The sequence below is a fragment of the Podarcis liolepis genome (genome assembly GCF_965112155.1).
Source record: "Podarcis liolepis genome assembly, chromosome: 5".
NCBI lineage: Eukaryota > Metazoa > Chordata > Lepidosauria > Squamata > Lacertidae > Podarcis > Podarcis liolepis.
Genome location: NC_139556.1, coordinates 16,656,686 through 16,677,773, shown reverse-complemented (window position 1 = coordinate 16,677,773; position 21,088 = coordinate 16,656,686). Strand labels below are relative to the sequence as shown.

The window sequence follows — 21,088 nt, the reverse complement described above, 5'->3', positions numbered from 1 at the left end:
ATGAGAGGGAAGCGGCTTTTATGCATTTATGAGTAAAGCTGCATAGGACTGCCCTCTTCAAAAGGTTAGCTGAATGTTTAGAATTTACCCAGAGCAGAGGAAGTTTGATGTCACGACAAGCCATTTCCCTGGTTTTGCTTTTGGGCAAACAAGTTCAAGTTCGATCTTTCGACATTTCGGACTTATGCTTTTTTTGGGGCCAGAATAAACAATTTGGAATTAGAAAGCATGTTGTTGTTATTTAGTTGTTTAGTTGTGTCCGACTCTTCGTGACCCCATGGACCAGAGCACGCCAGGCACTCCTGTCTTCCACTGCCTCCCGCAGTTTGGTCAAACTCATGCTGGTAGCTCCGAGAACACTGTCCAACCATCTGTTGTCCCCTTCTCCTTGTGCCCTCCATCTTTCCCAACATCAGGGTCTTTTCCAGGGAGTCTTCTCATGAGGTGGCCAAAGTATTGGAGCCTCAGCTTCACGATCTGTCCTTCCAGTGAGCACTCAGGGCTGATTTCCTTCAGAATGGATAGGTTTGATCTTGCAGTCCATGGGGCTCTGAAGAGTCTCCTCCAGCACCATAATTCAAAAGCATCCATTCTTCGGCGATCAGCCTTCTTTATGGTCCAGCTCTCACTTCCATACATCACTGCAGGGAAAACCATAGCTTTTACTATACGGACCTTTGTTGGCAAGGTGATGTCTCTACTTTTTAAGATGCTGTCTAGGTTTGTCTTTGCTTTTCTCCCAAGAAGCAGGCGTCTTTTAATTTCGTGGCTGCTGTCACCATCTGCAGTGATCATGGAGCCCAAGAAAGTAAAATCTCTCACTGCCTCCATTTCTTCCCCTTCTATTTGCCAGGAGGTGATGGGAGCATAGTTGTTATTAAAGACAAACATACTCCTCCTGATCCTCAAGCAACTCTTCCCTGAACCTGAGTTTTGTTTAGTTTCACAAGCCATGCGCCTCCACCTCCTCGTCACAGGCAGGCTCTCTTGCTGTCTTGCCTTCCCAGAACTTCAGTTGCGAAAAGTGCTCTCCAGGACTCCGCATAGGAGTCCCATTTTCAGTAACAGCACCACTGAGTCCTCGAAAAAGAAGTACCTCTGAGCACGTGCAGAGTGTGACTTCCCGTTCCCACTGAATTAGGGCCACCTCCTGCCTCTTCAGTACACTTTAGAATTCAGGAGCAGGATTGCTAACATTACAGTACAGCCCACGATCCTTTCCCTCCAGAACATACATACATTTAATTTCTACACTGCTCTTCACTCGGGGATCACAGTATGAAAACACAAAAATACACAACATAGTAACAAACAAAATACCCCCCAAGTTTAATAATAATAATAATAATAATAGCTCATACCCCGCCCATCTGGCTGAGTTTCCCCAGCCACTCTGGGCGGCTTCCAATCAAGTGTTAAAAACAATACAGCATTAGATATTAAAAACTTCCCTAAACAGGGCTGCTTTCAGATGTCTTTTAAAGAGAAGATAACTGCTTATTTCCTTCACATCTGAAGGGAGGACGTTCCACAGGGCGGGCGCCACTACCGAGAAGGCCCTCTGTCTGGTTCCTTGTAACCTCACTTCTTGCAATGAGGGAACCGCCAGAAGGCTCTCGGTGCTGGATCTCAGTGTCTGGGCTGAACGATGGGGGTGGAGACGCTCCTTCAGGTATACAGGACCGAGGCCGTTTAGGGCTTTAAAGGTCAGCACCAACACTTGGAATTGTGCTCGGAAATGTACTGGGAGCCAATGCAGATCTCTCAGGACTGGTGCTATGTGGTCTCGGAGGCCACTCCCAGTCACCAGTCTAGCATTCTGGATTAATTGCAGTTTCCGGGTCACCTTCAAAGGTAGCCCCACGTAGAGCGCATTGCAGTAGTCCAAGTGGGGGATAACTAGAGCATGCACCACTCTGGTGAGACAGTCCGCGGGCAGGTAGGGTCTTAGCCTGCGTACCAGATGGAGCTGATAAACAGGTGCCCTGGACACAGAATTGACCTGTGCCTCCATGGACAGCTGTGAGTCTAAAATGACTCCCAGGCTGCGCACCTTGTCCTTCAGGGGCACAGTTACCCCATTCAGGCCCAGGGAGTCCCCCACACCCGCCTGCCCCCTGTCCCCCAAAAACAGTACTTCTGTCTTGTAAGGATTCAACCTCAATCTGTTAGCCGCCATCCATCCTCCAACCGCTTCCAGGCACTCAAATAGTGAGGCCCCCAGATGCCAAAGGCCTGATTACAGAGGAAAGTTATTGCCCGGCACCTAAAGATATGTAGTGAAGGTGCCAGGGAGCCACCACAGAAAAGGCCATTTCTTGTGTTGCCACCCTCCAGGCTTCTTGTGGAGGGCACACACACACACGGGTTGGGAGCCTGAATGGCGCCTCTCTGGAGGCCTCACCCTGGGCAAATAACCCACTCGTTCTTCCCACCCCACCCCGTATCTGTTGCACTGGTTTAAGTATTTATGGGTCAAAAAGCAGGACTTCGAATTGGGCGCAGAAACTGATCAGCAGCTCAGCTTTGCGCCTCTTCCGCGTTTCGTTTGCAAGCGGCCTTTGTGCCTCCCGCCTGGCGAGGGCGCGCGCGGGAGCCCGGGGCGTGCTTTCCGTTGCCCGGGCAACTAGTCCCCGCCCCTTCAGAGCGGCGGTCAGCTGATTGCTAAGAACCCTCGAGGGGGGGAAGGGAGGGAGGAAGGGCGTGGCTTGTCCCAGGGAGGGGGACACCCAGAGGACTCCAGACTGGGCGCGACGCCGAGCCTCGGAGGGTCTTTGCCCCGAAGGTAAGCGGCTCTAAGGGTCTCCAGGCCAGTTCCCCTCTCTCCAAGCCCACCCTCCTTCTTCTGCCGGTGGAAAGTGAGCGTGCGTGCGTGCGGATCTCCCTGCTTCATTAGTGCTTTAATTGCATTGCAGGTGGGGTTGGACTAGATGATCCCTTGGGCACCCCCTATTCCGACGGGTCTTTTTTAAATGCCCACAAACTGGAAGGCTAGGGGGAGGGGTGGGGTGGGGGCCCTGGGCTTGGATCCACTCCTAGGGGAGCACTTTTGTTCTCTTGCTGCGGAGTTTCTGCTGTCCCGAAATGCCCCATCGGGGGTGGCATTTTCTCCTGAGTGGGAGAAAATCGCAGGGGTCCCCCCCCCTTACTCGGGAGCAAGGGAAGGTGAAGGCCCCGAGTGGCCTGCCAGGGAGGCGATCGCTCGCTTTGTCTTTCCCTCGGCAGGCGCGCAAAGCGCCGTCGGGGCGCCTGGCTGCTGGCTGTGCGCCCAGGGCGCAGAGCGCACGTGTGGATATTCCGGGGTTTCTGGAGCGCGGGTAGAGTCGGGTCGGCGGGGCCGGGGCCAAGTCCGTCGGGAAGAGTAAGCAAAACCAGCCCCTCCCTCTCTCCTTCCGACTCGGCTGGGCTTCTAGGGACTTTCCATCGGCGTTTCCTCGCCCGCCCAGTTTCCGCCGGAGGCTCTTTCGGCAGCAGAGGCGGTGCTCGCTCGTCTCCTCTTGCCTTCCTCGGGCTCTCCGTTTTCTTTCGCAGGAAGCCCTAAACTCCGGGACTGCCGCCGCCGCCGCCTCGACCGGCCATGGATTGCGACGGCTACCCCGCGGTGAGTCGCCCACAAAGGGGTCCCTCTGGGCTGATCTTGTGCGGTGGGGTGGGAGGGCGTGGAAATTCCCCCACTTCCCCGCCCTATTTCCCAGGTTGAGCCATATGCAAAAAAACCGGGGCCGCTTGGCTTCCCTGCAGCTCCCCTTCCGGCTTCTAGTCTCCAGAGGTTAACATTGTAAAGGGCAGCATACTCATTTTGGGAGACAGGAAAACCCCAGATCTCTGTTTTTTATTTGGTTTGTGTGCCCAAGACAAACGCAGCTCCTTGTCCTGGATAGATAGTGGCCATGAGTCCCTTTCTCGTGAAAAAACCCCAGAATATAAGTATTATAATAATATGCAAGAAGATAAAAATGACCAAGTGATAGAACTAGTCAGTGCTTTTTTTGCTGGGGGTACTTGGTACACAGTACCAAAAACATCCCCCCCTTTCCCCAAATGTTAAAAGTGTGGCACTTACTATAACTGCTTCATGGTGAGTGCCAATACCAATTTTTTCTTTTTTAAACGCCCCCCCCCCTCCCGCAGTGGAACTGCTTAAGCCACAAGGAATAAAACAATCCAGTACCAGTTTCAATTGTAAGCCACTTTGAGGTATTGTTACAATCAAGCAGCAGTATTACAATCAAGCCTTTTCTGTGGTGGCTCCCTGATTGTGGAATGCTTTCCCCAGAGAGACTCGTCTGGCACCATCACTACATACAGTAAGGCACCAGGCAGAAACATTCCTCTTTACCCAGGCTTACGACTATTAAATAATCTATGGCCTGTGAAAGTGTGTGTGGAGACAAACTCTTATTATGTTGACTATTTTACGATTAGGCTGCCTTACGTCAGTAGGCTATTTATTACCTTTTTATCATTGATGCTCTGTAATGTGTTTTTAATGGGATCTTTTGATAAAGGGTGGTATTATAAATTGAATAAAGAATAATAAATAATATTGTGAAAGCAGTTGTAAGACTGTGCTCCTATTTGCCTAAAGAGCCTGTCCACAGAAGAGACTACCTGCTGTGTCTTTGGAGGGAGGTAAAACCAAAGTCTGTGCTAGAGGCTGCTCTGTCTTTTCCCTAAGCAGCGAAGGAGAGTGCCCTTTGCACCTGGCCATAAGGCACTGTTTTGCCTCTTTCCAGTTGGGAGGCATGATCACACCTGCTTTTCCTGAAACTCGGTAGGGTAGGTGATTTTTAAAACACATCCTGAAGCTCTCCTGAGGCATTCCAAATTGGTATTTGTGGGGGTGGTGCTTCCTCTCCCCTCCACCTCTTGTCTTCCCATGGCAGGAAGCCCTGAAGAGTGTTAGCATGCTTTATTGAAAAATTTCTGGAGCAGGTGGGAACCCTAATTGTCCAGGATTCTGTCTCCTGGGTCTGGTAATAGAGGCTTCATTTAGCTATCGCATACCCTTAGCAAATGGTTTAAAGCTTGCCTGTGCACCGGCCTGTCTTGAGTTTATGTATTTCATACAGTGTGGGGGGGAAAGTATTTGATCCCCTGCTAAATTTGCCCATTTGCCCTCTGACGAAGAAATGACCAGTCCATAATTTTAATGGTAGGTTTATTGTAGCTGTGAGAGACCGAATAACAGGAAGACCCTCCAGAAAGCCAGAAGACAAAAGTCAGAGATTGATGTGCATTATAATGAGTGAAATAAGTATTTGATCCCTTTGCAAAAGATGACTTAGTACTTGGTGGCAAAACCCTTCTTGGCAATTACAGAGGTTTCTTGTAGGTGGCCACCAGGTTTGCACACATCTCAGAAGGGTTTTTTTGTCCCACTCCCCTTTGCAGATCCTCTTCAAGTCAGTAAGATTTTGAGGCCGATGTGTAGCTACTCCAACCTTCAGCTCCCTCCACAGATTTTCAATGGGATTAAGGTCAGGAGACTGGCTAGGCCACTCCAGGACCTTAATGGGCTTCTTCTTGAGCCACTCCTTTGTTGCCTTGGCCGTGTGTTTTGGGTCATAGTCATGCTGGAATACACATCCTCGACCCATTTTCAATGCCCTGGCTGAGGGAAGGAGGTGCTCACCCAAGATTTGACAATACATGGTCCCATCCATCGTCCCTTTGATGCGGTGAGGGTGTCCTGTCCCCTTAGCAGAAAAACACCCCCAAAGCATAATATGTCCCCCTCCATGTTTGACGGTGGGGATGGTGTTCTTGGGGTCGTAGGCAGCATTCCTCCACCTCCAAACACAGCAAGTTGAGTTGATGCCTGAAGGAGCGTCTCCACCCCCAGCATTCTGCCCGGACGCTGAGGTCCAGTGCCGAGGGCCTTCTGGCGGTTCCCTCATTGCGAGAAGCAAAGCTACAGGGAACCAGGCAGAGGGCCTTCTCGGTAGTGGCGCCCGCCCTGTGGAACGCCCTTTCAGCAGATGTCAAAACGATAAACAACTACCTAACATTCAGAAGACATCTTAAGGCAGCCCTGTTCAGGGAAGTTTTTAATGTGTGATTTTACTGTATTTTTGGTTTTATGGAAGCCGCCCAGAGTGGCTGGGGACGCCCAGCCAGATGGGCGGGGTATAAATAATAAATTATTATTATTATTATTATTATTATTATTATTATTATTATGCCAAAGAGCTCGATTTTGGTCTCATCCGACCACAACACTTTCACCCAGTTCTCTGGGTCATTCAGATGTGCATTGGCAAACTGCAGACGGGCCTGTACATGTGCTGTCTTGAGCAAGGGGACCTTGCTGGCTCTGCAAGATCTCAGTCCTCCACGGCGTAGTGTGTTACCAACTGTTTTCATGGTGACTATGGTCCCAGCTGCCCTGAGATCATTGACGAGTTCCGCCCGTGTAGTTCTGGGCTGCTTCATCACTGTTCTCATTGATCACTGCAACTCCATGAGATGAGATCTTGCATGGAGCCCCAGACCGAGGGAGGTTGACAGTTATTTTGTGTTTCTTCCATTTGCGAATTATTGCACTAGCTGTTGTCACCTTCTCACCAAGCTGCTTGGCAATAGTCTTGTAGCCCAGTCCAGCCGTGTGCAGGTCTACAATCTTATCCCTGACATCCTTGGACAGCTCTTTGGTCTTAGTCATGGTGGCTACTTTGGAATCTGCTGGATTGATTGCTTCTGTCGACAGGTGTCTTTTGTACAGATACTGTGACGAGCTGGGATTACAGGTAAGACCTCTCCCTTACAGCAGGTGCTTCCAATCTTAGCTCGTTACATACAGTGAAGATACCAGTTGGCTGATATCTGATATGGGATCAGATACTTATTTCACTCATTATACAGTGGTGCCCCGCAAGACGAATGCCTCGCAAGACGGAAAACTCGCTAGACGAAAGAGTTTCCCATTTTGGAGGTGCTTCGCAAAACGAATTTCCTATGGGCTTGCTTTTCAAGACGACAATGTCTTGCGAGTTCCTGCTGGTTTTTTCCCCTCCCCCCTTTTTCCAAGCCGCTAAGCCGCTTATCAGCTGATCGATCAGCAGATAAGCCGCTAAAAGCACTAATAACGCTAATCCGCTAATCCTTCAATGGGCTTGCTTCACAAGACGAAAAAACCGCTAGATGAAGAGAATCACAGAACGGATTCTTTTTGTCTTGCGAGGCACCACTGTAATGCGCATCAATCTCTGACTTTTGTCTTCTGGGTTTCTGGGGGGTTTTCCTGTTGTTATTCTGTCTCTCACATCTACAATAAACCTACCATTAAAATTATAGACTGGTCATTTCTTCATCAAAGGGCAAATGGGCAAATTTAGCAGGGGATCAAATACATCTCCCCTCACTGTAATTCTGTGGCCCTTCTGTCACACTTGTGCCAAATGTGTCATAAGATTTCTGTCTTGTCCCCCTATTCTGTTTTCAGTGCTTGGACGGGATAGAATACGACGATTTCCAGTTTGGCCCTCATTTGATGGAGCATAAGGATCTCATGGAAACGGGTAATGAATGCTTTTGGGAGTTTATATGTGCCTTGGGGAATGATAAATTACAAGGGAGGGGAAGTTTCAGTTGAGCTTGTGCATATTGTGTTATGGATATAAACTGTTGCTCAACAGTTGGTGCTTCTCAAACTTGGGTCCCCAGCTGTTGGGACTACAACTCCTATCACCCCTGACCTCTGGTCCTGCTAGCTAGGGATGATGGGAGTTGTAGTCCAACAACAGTTGGGGACCGAAGTTTGAGAAACACTGGCTTAACGGAATTGCATGAGGTTGTGTATACATTGGTCCAATCAGGATATTTTTTTTTTTTTTATCCACAGTTGAAGGCCCGTTCCTCACTATAATTGAGCAGCCAAAGCAGGTATGGATGTAATCATTTGTCACTGAACTGAGTTGCCCCAGCTATATATATGCTGTTGCAAGCACGCTTTCCCCAATGTCTTGGTTTGGTGTAACTGGCCATGTAATGGGATGTCTTTGTCTTCCACAGCGAGGTTTCCGGTTCCGATATGGCTGTGAAGGTCCCTCACATGGTGGGCTTCCTGGAGCATCTAGTGAGAAGGGACATAAGACTTACCCCACAGTTAAGGTGAGCATGAGATAGTTTTAAAAAAAATGTATATTCTTCATTGCAAGATAAAAAGTACATAAGAGTAAGATAAGACACATAAAGAAGAAATGGTACCCGTGTAGAAAGCAGAACAACAACAAAATGGTATACATTACCCCCCAAAAACATTGTAGTTAACCAGACCTTAACCTAATACTGTATTTATAAAATGAATTTGAAATATTGTTGCATTTGTCCATGGCAAGTCTCCGTTTGTAGGCAACTTGTTCATGTGTAGCGAGTTTGGACATATATTCAGTCCAGTCGTTGAAGGGAGCTGCTTTATTTTTCCCAGTTTGTCAATATCTGTCTTTTTCCATAGGGCAGGGAGAGTCCATTCATATTGTGCCCTTTTGTTAGATTCAGTGTATTGAAATATAGCCCAACCAAATATTGATTAAACTATCTGAAGGTGAGAGCATCAGATGGTTTAATCAGTATTTGGTTGGGCTATATTTGAAGATCTTTAATTATTTTTTTTTTTTAAGAACAGCCAAACTCTCGTGGGCCACTGGTATTCCCACTTAGGATAGCCTTTTTGACTAGCAGATGGACATCTGTTGCTTTGGGAGGAGTACAAAGTGCCAATGAAATACAGTGGTGCCTCGCAAGACAAAATTAATTCGTTCCGCAAGTCTCTTCGTCTTGCGGTTTTTTTCGTCTTGTGATGCACAGTTTCCCATAGGAATGCATTGAAAATCAATTAATGCGTTCCTAGGGAAACCGCCTTCAGACCAGGTCCGGGGACAGTCTGTCCCCGGACCTCTTCTGAAGGCTGGGGGGGGGGACAAGGGCTTTTCTTCCCACCCCCAGCATTTTAAAAAACCCTGGGACAGCGGAGGACTTCTCCGCTGTCCGGGGCGATCTTAAAATGCTGGCGGGCGGCATTTTAAAATTGCCCCGGACAGCGGAGGACTTCTCCGCTGTCCGGGGCGATTTAAAAGCCCCTGGGAAGGCAGGCAGGGGGGACAAAGACTTTCGCCCCCTGCCCGCCTTCAGAAGGTGTTCCCGCCCCCCGCCCCGGAACAGCGTTCCGAAGTGGGGCGGCTGGGGCGGGTGTCCCCGCCCCCCCTCCCCACTTCGGAACAGCTTTCCGAAGTGGGGCGGCTGGGGCAGGTGTCCCCGCCCCCCCTCCCCACTTCGGAACAGCGTTCCGAAGTGGGGCGGCTGGGGCAGGTGTCCCCGCCCCCCCTTCGGAACAGCGTTTTAAAATGCTGGGGGTCGGGAGCGAAGCGCTGCCGACCCCCAGCATTTTAAAACCTTCCCGGGACACGGGGAGATTTTAAAATGCTGGGGGTCGGCAGCGCTTCGCTCCCGACCCCCAGCATTTTAAAACCTCCCCGGGACAGAGACTTCTCTGCTGTCCCTTGGAGATTTTAAAATGCTGGGGGTCGGCAGCGAACGCTTCGCTCCCGCCCGCCAGCGTTTTAAGATCGCCCGGGGCAGGCGGGGGGAAGGCAGGCGGGGGGGAGCAAAGACTTTTGCCCCCCGCCGGCCTTCAGAAGAGGTCCTCTTCTGAAGGCCGGCTGTGGGCGAAAGTCTTTGCTCCCGACCGCCAGCATTTCCCTATGGGCTTTCGTCTTGCGATGCAAGCCCATAGGGAAATTCGTCTTGCGAAGCGCCTCCAAAACAGAAAACCCTTTCGTCTTGCAGGTTTTCCGTCTTGCGAGGCATTCGTCTTGCGGGGTACCACTGTACTTGGTTTGCAGTCTTCATCCACCTGCACTTTAGGACACACTTAGCAACATTATACCTGGCAGGTGTTGTGAAAATATCACCTTGCTCTTGTTGGCTGAGGTGCTTAGTTGCTTAGGGATCAAATGCGTTTTGCCGTCCAGCTCCTCTGAAGGAATGGAGCATTTCCATTTAGCTTAAATCAGGGTGGATTTGATTTAAATCACTAGTCAGTAAGACTTGATTGAAATCATTTTATTACAGAAAGACTCATTCTTGCTGGTATAATCTTAATATTTACAACCAGATGGAGGTTTCATTTTTGGGATTTTTCAGAGTGGTTTTTTACAGTTACATTAAAAATTGCTGATTTGGTTATACTGTTAGGAATACACAGACAGATAATTATGAAATTATTGTGAGGTTTAATAAGTTAACTGTTTATATTCGGACAACTTTTCTGCTGTGCTTTATTGGAAGGAGAAAAACCAATCATTTACTTTAAAACAATTAAAACAATTTATTTAACTAAAACAATAACATTATAGCATATGTATCCATGTTTGTTAACTGATGCGGTTAAACAATAAAATAAAAAAACTTAGATGGAGTTTTAGCACACATGAAAAACTTAAATCCTTATTTCCTGATGAATAGCCTTTGGACTGTAGTGTAACTTAAATAGAAAACTATCTTTAGAACGATTTTTCCTCCAAAAGCATTTTATTTTAAAAATCCAATTGAAATTAAAAAAAACAGATTTTAAAAAAATCGGGTGTTTTTTAAAATTTTTTTTAAAAATCATTGATTTTAATCAATGGAATTAAACATTGGGGCAGGTTGAGTCACTGGGAATAAGTTGTGAAGAGACCCCAGAGGCAAAGAGTGTAGAGCGGATGGGTTGAGTCATCTGACGGGAAGGCTTTTAGTGGAGGGTGAGGCTTGAGGAAGAAGGAAGAGGAGGTGGAGAATTGGGGGAAGAAGGGACTTAATTAGAAGGCATTCAAACTTCATAGTACTTAATATCAGGAATGTCTGTGTGCCATGAAGGAAGCGAGCGCTGGAGAGGCTGACGATTGCTCAGTTTCCCTTCAGCTGTGCAAAGCAGGCAAGGACATGAAAAGCAAGAATGTACCTTCCGTGCTGGATTTACATATTGCAGCCCAGGGCCTCATAACCTAGTGGGGCCTTGGTCTCTTGCCATTTTTTGTGGGGGGAGGAAGGCAGAGTTTACTCTCTAGGCCAGGCATAGGCAAACTCGGCCCTCCAGATGTTTTGGGACTACAGCTCCCACCATCCCTAGTTAACAGGGCCAGTGGTCAGGGTTGATGGGAATTGTAGTCTCAAAACATCTGGAGGGCCGAGTTTGCCTATGCCTGACTAGGCCCAGTTGCTTTTGTTGTTGTTTAGTCGTTTAGTCGTGTCCGACTCTTCGTGACCCCCTGGACCAGAGCATGCCAGGCACTCCTGTCATCCACTGCCTCCCGCAGTTTAGACAAACTCATGCTGGTAGCTTTGAGAACACTATCCAACCATCTCATCCTCTGTTGTCCCCTTCTCCTTGTGTCCTCCATTTTCCCCAACATCAGGGTCTTTTCCCGGGAGTCTTCTCTTCTCATGAGGTGGCCAAAGTATTGGAGTCTCAGCTTCAGGATCTGTCCTTCCAGTGAGCACTCAGGGCTGACTTCCTTAAGAATGGATAGGTTTGATCTTCTTGCAATCCATGGAACAGTAAAAAAGAGAACAAAGTTTCGTTTCTCATGATCAGGTGCTGTTGAGTTTGGGCCTCTCAAAGTCTCTTAGTCAAAGGCACCCAGTTGCTTTAATCTGGGCCTGATGTGAGGGAACAAAATGGTGGCAGAGACCAGGAAGATGGGGAAAGTAGCACAAGGCAAAACGGCACAGCGGCTGTGAGTGAGAGGAGCTGCGCCTTATCATTGGGAAGGAAATTGGCAGGTCATGGCGTCCTGAAGGACTAGTGACTGGGCCGATGTACGGAGTCGAGACCTGCTGTCCTCCTGGCGCTGATGGAAGTTGTATTTGAGCAACCCCAACCAGCGCAGCTGGAGGGCCAGGGTGGGCCCAAGACCATTGGGCTCCTGAGGCGGACCACAAAATGGCGGCTGCTCTCCCCCGCGAGGGAAGAAGGTGTGGGTGAAGTTCTACCTCAGGAACAAGGGGAGGGGGAAATAAAGATCTGCATTGGGAACAAAGGTGGGAGGAGAACAGCAGTGTTTCTTAATGGCATGAGGGGGCACAGTGGCTGCTGCCAGTTGCAGGATTGCAGCGTTGTGAAGGGGCAGCAGATACCTAGAAGTGGCAAATCGCTGTGGGGTTGAATTTCAGGCGAATTGGCCAATTTTTATTTTTAGCTTCAGGCTTGTCAGTTGGAGTTTCCTTGGGCGTCACAGATTGACTGGTTTACCTGAGCCGTCCGTTTTAGGATGCATTGCTAAACGAAGGTGTTAATGATTTTCCACAGCTCCGCCTGGTTTTTCTCAGAACTTTGTTGCTGCAGCAGCCTTTATTTTGCGGGGCAATTTTTCCCAAGTATTACTGGATGGGGAAAAAATAAACACTTGCGATAGATAGGAGTTAAAGCTCTTGTTCAACATTAGTGTGGTGAAATCTGTTTCAGATGTTAAAAAGAAGTAAACAACCATTCCCTATCTAGTTAGTCTAATCCACTCTTCTGCCTTCCTTTTAACATTTGTCTAGCCCCTTCTTTATAAGTAAACTATTTTGTCTTTTTTTCTAGTTTTTCAGTTCTGTGCAGTTACTAGAGCTGCAGGGAGTGCTCATGTTGTTGAGACACCATTGATTAGTGACATTATTATTATTTATTCTAGAACTCCTGAGTGCATTGGCTTTCTGATGGCTACTTAAAGTGTAAAGATTCATTTTGTGTAAGGTTGCGTATGTTGGGATCTGTGGCAGCGGAAAGAAAAGCTGACTGTAGTCTTTGGAGATAATTTGTGCTACGTTTGTGTGAGGCCCATCCCTTTTAGACCGAAAGAAAAAAAAGGGAGTCCCATTTCCGGTGTACACAAAGTACAGTCAGGCTTTGTTGTGAAGAAACCCAAATCCTGCACCAGCGGTTTTTTCTTTGTAATAACAGAAAATGAATTACTTTGGCTACAATTATGTAATTATGTTCATTCCTTTCAAGCTCACAGCTGTAAAAAAAAGTATTCTATTATGCTTTACATAAAACTTGCATGGTGTGGGAAACGTTACCAAAATTTACTAGCAACTATAAACTTCAGTCATCTGAAGGCAGCCCTCTTTAGGGAAGTTTTTAATGTTTGAAGCTGTACTGTTTTTAATATTCAGTTGGAAGCCGCCCAGAGTGGCTGGGGAAACCCAGCCAGATGGGCAGGGTATAAATAATAAATAATAAATTATTATTATTATTATTATTACAATTGTAATCGTATTGCGATGAGGCTACATTTTAATATTTCAATATTTTAATGTTGTATTTTAATTTTGTTTTTAAGTTGTAATCATTCAACTTGTTTTTATTATTGCTTGTTAGCTACCCTGGGCCCAGCCTTGGCTGGGGAGGGCAGGGTATAAATAAAAATTATTATTATTATTATTATTATTACAATTATATTTCATACCTTATTTTATCTGTATCTGGCTGCAATCTGCATTTTAAAATGCAAACTTTTAACATTTAATAATTTAAAATTGTGATTGTGAAATCTGGCTGTAATGCAGGGTCCCTTTAGAGGTGACTCTTAAAGTCTACACCAGACTAGTAAACTTACTGATTCAGGGCCCTGTCCTGAAATTTTTACCGAGTGCTTTGTTGGGTAGTTGATGGTTGCTTTCAAGAAGCTATGCCTTGAAAATGGCTTTGTGCTAGGTAAATTGTGGCTGTGTTCTGGCATAATGCTAAACTGTGGCTTAGATTACAAGAATGAGCCTACCATCTTCCCTGACTTGGGTGCTCTCCCTCTCTGTGAGGAGATTGGAACCTTCCACTTCCACTTTGGATTAATCATAGCATAGCATGTTGTCTGAGCCCTAAACCAATTAATCTTAACTGTGGCTAGCAGAAGCGACCCAGCTTCATAAACCGTGGCTTGAAGTTGCCCTTCCTCTGCTATCTGTGGTGAAGATTTAACTACCGTATTTTTTGCTGTATAAGACTCACTTTTTCCCTCCTAAAAAGTAAGGGGAAATGAGTGTGCGTCTTATGGAGCGACTGCAGGCTGCGCAGCTATCCCAGAAGCCAGAACAGCAAGAGGGATTGCTGCTTTCACTGCGCAGCGATCCCTCTTGCTGTTCTGGCTTCTGAGATCCAGAATATTTTTTTTCTTGTTTTCCTCCTCCAAAAACTAGGTGCATCTTGTGGTCTGGTGCGCCTTATAGAGCGAAAAATACGGTAGTTATTTCTACAGTCCTACCTTGTGTTGCGTCCGCTTCATGTTGCGTCTTTTCGCGTTATGTCCCGCGGCAACCTGGAAGTACCAGAAAAGGTTACTTCCAGGTTTTGCCGCTTGCGCCTGCGCAGAGGTGCTAAATTGCGCTGTGTGTCTGCGCAGATGCAGCGTTTCAAGTTGTGGACATTTCACGTTGCGGACGGGCCTCCAGAACGGATCCCATCCATAACACGAGGTACCACTGTATTTGGATGAAGCAGCAAGTCGCAGTTAAAAAATAAAGTAAAATGGAAGCTTCCACATTCCTTGCAGCTGTGTTGAAGGAGGCTGGCAGGGGGTTGGGGTGGGAATGTACGAGCCCAGGTTGAGGCGAAGTCCATTTTCACAATGCGAAACTGTGGGCTTACTCTGGTTTCAAATTAACCCAGTAATATTGCTGATGGGAATTCTGGGGAGAAAAACGGATCCATAGGCCTAAAAGCATGTGTTACAAAGAATTGTCCTCTCTCTGGCTGGACTCTAATCACTTGGACTTCCGTGTTCTTCTTTTTCATTGCCAGATCTCCAATTATTTCGGGATGGCTAGGATAGAAGTGGACCTGGTGACTCACACTGACCCTCCGCAGGTGCACGCCCACAGCCTCGTGGGAAAGCAGTGCAACGAAGCCGGCAATTGCATTGTAACTGTGGGCCCCAAGGACATGACAGCACAGTACGTATGAGCTGGCGGGTGGGGAGTTGTAGATAGTAACGCTTTTCTGTCAAATTCTGATTTTGTAAAAAGCAGAATTCTGACTATATTTTTGGCTCTGTCGAGCTAGAGCTAAGCGTTTCTTGAAAGAAATGGCACTTAACTCACAATACAGAGGTACCTTGGGTCTTGAATGTAATCCGTTCTGGAACACCGTTTGTGTTCCGAAACGTTAGAAAACCAAGGCGCAAAACAAATCAGCAAATTCAATTGAGAAAATTGAAAAATACACAGCAGAAGCTGTTCAACTTCCGAGGTGTGCTTGAAAATGGAAGCATTTACCGTATTTTTCGCTCTATAGGATGCACCCGACCATAGGACGCACCTTGTTTTAGAGGCGGAGAACAAGAGAAAAAAATCCCCCCCCCCTCTTTGCCCAGCACCCCTTCAATGAAGCGCCAGGAGGTGCTGCACAGAGAGGGGGGAAATTATTTTTTTCTTGTTCTCCCCCTCTAAAACAAGGTGCCGTTCAAGGTGCATTCAGTCGCCTTCAGGCAGCTACCTTGGAAAACCTGGAGAGCGCACCGACCCCTCTCGCTCTCTAGGCTTCAGTGAAGGCAACCCGAAGCCTCCGAAGCACGGCGGGAGTTCCTGCTGCTCTCCGGAGGCTTCGGGTTCCTTTCAACCTGCTCTTTGGGGCTGGCCGGGGGAAGTCCACCGCCAGCCCCAAAGAGCAGGTCCGGGAGCAGCAGAAAGGCGCACAGCCTTCCCACTGCTCCGTGAGCTTCTTGGGGCTGCCGGGGAAGCCCGGGTCCCCCCCCCAGCCCCAAAGAGCCCCGGGAGAGACTGCGTGCGGCTATGGCTTCTTGAGCCCCACGCAGCCTCTCCCGGCTGGAGAGGTTGCGCGCGGCTAAAGAGGAAGCCAAGACAGTGAGTGGGATCCATCCCGCTCGCTGTCTTGGCTTCTGCCATAGCAGCGCGCAACCTCTCTGGCAGGGAGAGGCTGCGCGTGGCTATGGCAATACTCCCACCTCCCGCAAAAACCCACAGGAGCCGTGCACACTTTAAGGAGCGCATGGCTTCTGTGGGCTTTTCTACGAGGGAGAGAAGGGACTGACTGGCCTTCTTCCTCCTGAGGAAAAGCCCGCAAGAGCTGTGCGGAGCTTGTGTGCGGCTTTTGGGGGCTTTTCCTGCCTGCCTCCCCCTTGCCTCCGCTCCATAAGACACACACACATTTCCCCTTACTTTTTAGGAGGGGAAAAGTGTGTCTTATGGAGCGAAAAATACGGTACTTCTGGGTTTTCGGTGTTCGGGTTCCAAAATGTTTGTCAACAGAGATGTTTGAGAACTGAGGTACCACTGTACAGCTGGATATTTTAGACTGGCCAAATACTGCACACTTAACCAATTAGTTAGGAATTTTGGAGCAGTCATTTATTGCAGTATAAAATATTGAGAGCATTTCCTCTTCCTGGACTTAGCTGACGGTTGAACTGGCAACTTCTAGACCACAGCATGCTCTCAGAACCAGATGGCTGAGCCTTATGTCGCCATTAGGCTCTGATGTCTTAATTAGTTTTCTTATTTTTTGTTGCACTTTTCTTTATTGTAAGATAAATTTGATGAGTTTAATGCAAGCATAAAACAGAATTGTTCTTTCTCAGAGGAGGAGGATATGCTGTGAAGAGTAAGTTTGCCCATCTATTTCTGGAGGCAAGTCTAGCTGTCCATCACATCTCCCCAATTCCAGTGGTTAAGAATCCTTTCCCAATTCTTAACTGGCTTTTGTCAGGAGGGTAGAGTGGTTTTTTGGCTCTAGAGCTATTGGCCCTATTGTTGCTCTTCAGATTCACCCACTTGCTCCCCCAGACTCAGATGGGTGCCTTTCTTTTCCTTTCCTGTGGGAAAATATATTGTTGAAATGCAAAGTAAGAGTAGGAGTTAGGAAGTGAGGAAGCTAACACTTCTAGATGATAACTTCATTGTAATGACTATACATTGTCCAAACTCTCTATATTCAAAGAGAACTTCACTTTCATTAACTGAAAAGAATATATTCACAACCTCATGCTTATTCACTTTGTTATAGAGAGCTTCTGCACAGGTTTCTCCTTAGTAATATTTAGGGATCTTCCTCTGTCTGTTTCACTTCAGACAGATCACTCTGACACAACATTGTCCTCAGCGGTATCCTGAGAAGTCTCTCAGCAGCCATTCTCCACACACAGAGAGCAGAAAGCAGTTAAAAATGACAGTTGCTGGAATAACAGTCACAACACAACAGAATGCCTCTCTCGTGTGACTCACAGCCAGCCAATCACATGAGAGCTACTGCAAAAGGAAAAACCCCATGTTAAAACTACACAGTAATTTAACATAAGTAAACATTCCCATTTCAGGAATTAAATCATCATCCTTAAAACAGAGGTGTGGGGGAAGGAGACGAGGAAGAGGACTTGGCACTTGGTGGCACTACCCCATTGAGAATGTATTTGGTGTTGAGCCCATGTAAATAATGCCTTCAAAACATCCATAAATCAAATTCTTTCCTTCAGTCAAGCCTGGATTGAGGCCTTTGTCTAGGCAGATCAATCATCCATGGCATTTTTCAGTGTCCTGGGTTTAATCTTCAGCATGTCCACGTCTTGCCTTTGAATCGTGCCCAGCACTTGCTCAACAGTGCACAGATTTCCTGTGTGGAAACGTTACTCTGTTTGAACTCTTGTCTCTTGAACCTGTTTGCATGAGTCCCATTAAGCACCTGACCTTTGGCTGTGTTTGGCTGGCTCATGGAGGGCTTTGTCTGCGAGTAAGCTAAGTTTGTGTGTGTGTGTTATTCAGGAGCTTCCACTGTCAATGGGTGGAAGACTCCCATCCCATATTGTTTTGTGTTTATTTCACTTTCTTCCACTGCTAATTTTCTAAAATTCCCTCAGGTGCCAGAATTCACCATGAACACATTGCTTGTTCTCTTATAATGGCACCTGAGAGGTGCCAGAACTGAGTTTTGTAAATGAACTGGTTGGCTGCTACTGGGAAAGTCTCCCTTCTCCTCCACACATTAATGACTTCAGCTTTTCTAGACTGGTGCAGGATATGGCCTCGCAGCAGAATCAACACTGCAGGCCCCTTTCTGTTGTTTTCAATCCTTATTGGCTGCCAATGCGGCAGCGCATCTCCCTTCCTTGTTTGGAGGAAGAGAAGGAGGCCCTTCCTCAGTTCTTTATATTTTCTTAAAGAATGCCTAACCGCTTCCTTCCCTCAGAATAAGGCAGAGAGGAGGGGAAGAGGCACTGCTGCTCTGCTGCCATGTTGACAGTAGTGAAACATTAAAAACAGAAGAAGGCTGAGTCGAGTGGCAGATGAGGAAGGGCCTCATTTTGCTCATTTCCCGAGCACACTTCAAAGTGTTGGTGTTGACCTCTAAAGCCCTAAACGGCCTCGGCCCAGTATACCTGATGGAGCGTCTCCACCCCCATCGTTCTGCCTGGATGCTGAGGTCCAGCTCCGAGGGCCTTCTGGTGGTTCCCTCCCTGCGAGAAGCAAAGCTACAGGGAACCAGGCAGAGGGCCTTCTCGGTGGTGGCGCCCGCCCTGTGGAACGCCCTCCCACCAGATGTCAAAGAGATAAACAACTATCTGACTTTTAGAAAACATCTGAAGGCAGCCCTGTTCAGGGAAGTTTTTAATTTATGACATTTTGATGTATTTTTAATCTTTGTTGGAAGCCGCCCAGAGTGGCTGGGGAAACCCAGCCAGATGGGCGGGGTACAAATACTAAATTATTATTATTATTGTTGTTATTATTATTATTATTGATGAACTGGGCTTGACCGGGGGAGGTGGCTTCTTCCCCTTAGTGATCAAGACAGGACGGTCAAAAACCTTTGCTCCAGAGATTGATAGGTGGGGTCACCTTTCCCAGGATATTGTCTTAATGTTGAGGAGAATGAATGGTCAATACTCTAGTCACGGCAGCCCACTGGGTAAATTTTGCTGTTTCTTCCGATCATTTAGCTACCTGCTGATGCTCTAAAACAGTGTTTCCCAACCTTGGGCCTTCAGCTGTTTTTGAACTACAATTCCCATCATCCCTGACCACTGGTCTTGCTAGCTAGGGATGATGGGAGTTGTAGTCCAAAAACAGCTGGAGGCCCAAGGTTGGGAAACACTGCTCTAAAAGAGATAGGTTCATGGGTTCTAGTCAGATCTTGATGTCAATATTGTTTATCCAGATCCAGCAAAAAAACCCACGAAATCCAAACTTGAAATGGAGATTTGACCAGGTAGAGGTTTACTCGACTGTTTCTTTTCACTGCACAGTAGGCCTGCAGAATTTAGAGCAAGCAAAGTACAGTGCTCTGTCTCTTCTTCCATTTCTTTTAGAAGAGCAAAAGAGAAAAGCTGATGCATTTTAGATTTCATTGCGGTTAATTGATTCTACATGCACAACAGCGTGACCGCCTCTTGTTTATTTGTCATGCCCCTTTGTTAACACAGGAGAGCTCCCATTGCTTTGTCCCAGTTCCTGCCAACCTAGCAGTTTGAAGCATACCAGTGTGAGTAGATAAATAGGTACCACTGCGGCGGGAAGGTAAACAGCGTTTCCATGGGCTGTGGCACTCGTCACTGTGTTCCATGCACCAGAAGTGGTTTAGTCCTGCTTGCTACATGACCAGGAAAAGCTTTCTGTGGACAAACACTGGCTCCCTCAGCCTGAAAGCGGAGATGAGTGCCACACCCCATAGTCAAATTCAACTGGACTTTTCCAGGGGTCCTTTACCTTTTACCTTTTATTAACATGGGGAGTTAAATAAGTTGTTTTTATTCTGACCTCTTGTTACCTGTGCTTTTTGTCTTCCATTAAATATTTTCAAGACGTGTTCAGCCCCAGTAGTGGTGACTGGGATCTCCTGCTCTTGTTCTTGGGTGATCGCTGCCCAACTAGGCACTTCCACTGACATGAGGTGTTGATTTGTCCTTTCTCAGATTTAACAACCTGGGTGTGCTCCATGTGACCAAGAAAAACATGATGGAGGTCATCCGGGACAAGCTGAAGAAGCAGAAGTTGCGAACCAGAGTGCAGTCTCTGACAGGTGACCTTGAACTGGGAAGTAAACATCTGGGGAGTGGTTTGCTAGGAACTGTCTGCCCCTCTACATGTTAAACTATTTGTGTGTGTGTGTGTGTGTATGTGTTGAGGTTCTATAACTGATTTGGAGTACAGTGGTACCTCAGGTTACATACGCTTCAGGTTACTTACGCTTCAGGTTACAGACTCCGCTAACCCAGAAATAGTGCTTCAGGTTAAGAACTTTGCTTCAGGTTGAGAACAGAAATTGTGCTTCGGCGGCATGGCAGCAGCAGGAGGCCCCATGAGCTAACGTGGTCTTCAGGTTAAGAACAGTTTCAGGTTAAGAACGGACCACCGGAAGGAATTAAGTACTTAACCCGAGGTACCACTGTACTGGATCAGTCCCAGTTCACTCTGGGACTAGAGGAGCAAGATTCATACCACGTTTCTCACTTGAAATGTGCAACAAGTCAATTGGTGTAAAGTGTTAGCATGGCAGACGGTGGTTAAGTATGAGTGAAAAAGAGTTACTTGCCAGTGACAAGAAGCTTCGCACAATTTTCCTCTTAATAGCATTCTTAGTTTACAAAACATGGCTGAGGTTTTGGATGTGCCTGGCTTCCCCAAGACAGCAGTCATAGAATTAGAATTGTAGAGTTGGAAGGGACCCTGCCGGTCATCTAGTCCAACCCCCTGCAATGCAGGAATTTGCAGCTGTCCCATACGGTGATCGAACCTGCAACCTTGGTGTTACCAGCGCCACACTCTAACCAACCGAGCTATCCAGGTGACAATGAGTCTACGCACCTGACTTTAAAGGATTTTGGGTTTCCATGCAGAACTGTGCCTCTGAGCGTGTGTAGAAGGCATTGCCCTCTATAGAGTGGCCGCAATCTGATCCTTCCCACTACCTCTGGAATTGGAAGGAAGGCCCTTTAACTCAAAATCACCCCTTTCTGGGGTATTGGGGGGGGGGGGCTTGAAATCTGGTGTACCTAATAGGGGCAAGGTACAGGAAAGGGGAGGGACGCGGGTGGCGCTGTGGGTTAAACCACAGAGCCTCATGAATATTAGAATGATGTTGGTTTAGAAATTAAGTGGATTACAGCTGTAAAGATTAAGT

At 47.3% G+C, this 21,088-nt stretch overlaps 1 protein-coding gene across 3 annotated transcripts in view; it reads left to right on the top strand.

Annotated features, from left to right (window-relative positions):
- The window catches only part of NFKB2 (nuclear factor kappa B subunit 2), an 86,990-nt gene that overhangs the window by 42,908 nt on the left and 22,994 nt on the right, over window positions 1-21,088 (top strand). The window contains exons 1-7 of one of the 3 annotated variants that reach the window (XR_014525903.1): window positions 2,661-2,785; window positions 3,532-3,601; window positions 7,445-7,520; window positions 7,844-7,884; window positions 8,014-8,112; window positions 14,762-14,913; window positions 19,881-19,987. Coding sequence is in view for 2 of the 3 variants with exons in the window: in XM_083502489.1 (XP_083358615.1) it covers window positions 3,578-3,601; window positions 7,445-7,520; window positions 7,844-7,884; window positions 8,014-8,112; window positions 14,762-14,913; window positions 19,881-19,987 (499 nt within the window). In the remaining variant the exon portion in view is untranslated. Of the gene's footprint in view, window positions 1-2,660; window positions 2,786-3,531; window positions 3,602-7,444; window positions 7,521-7,843; window positions 7,885-8,013; window positions 8,113-14,761; window positions 14,914-19,880; window positions 19,988-21,088 lie in introns of those variants that run through there. The other 2 variants (XM_083502489.1, XM_083502490.1) reach the window with 2 other exon arrangements.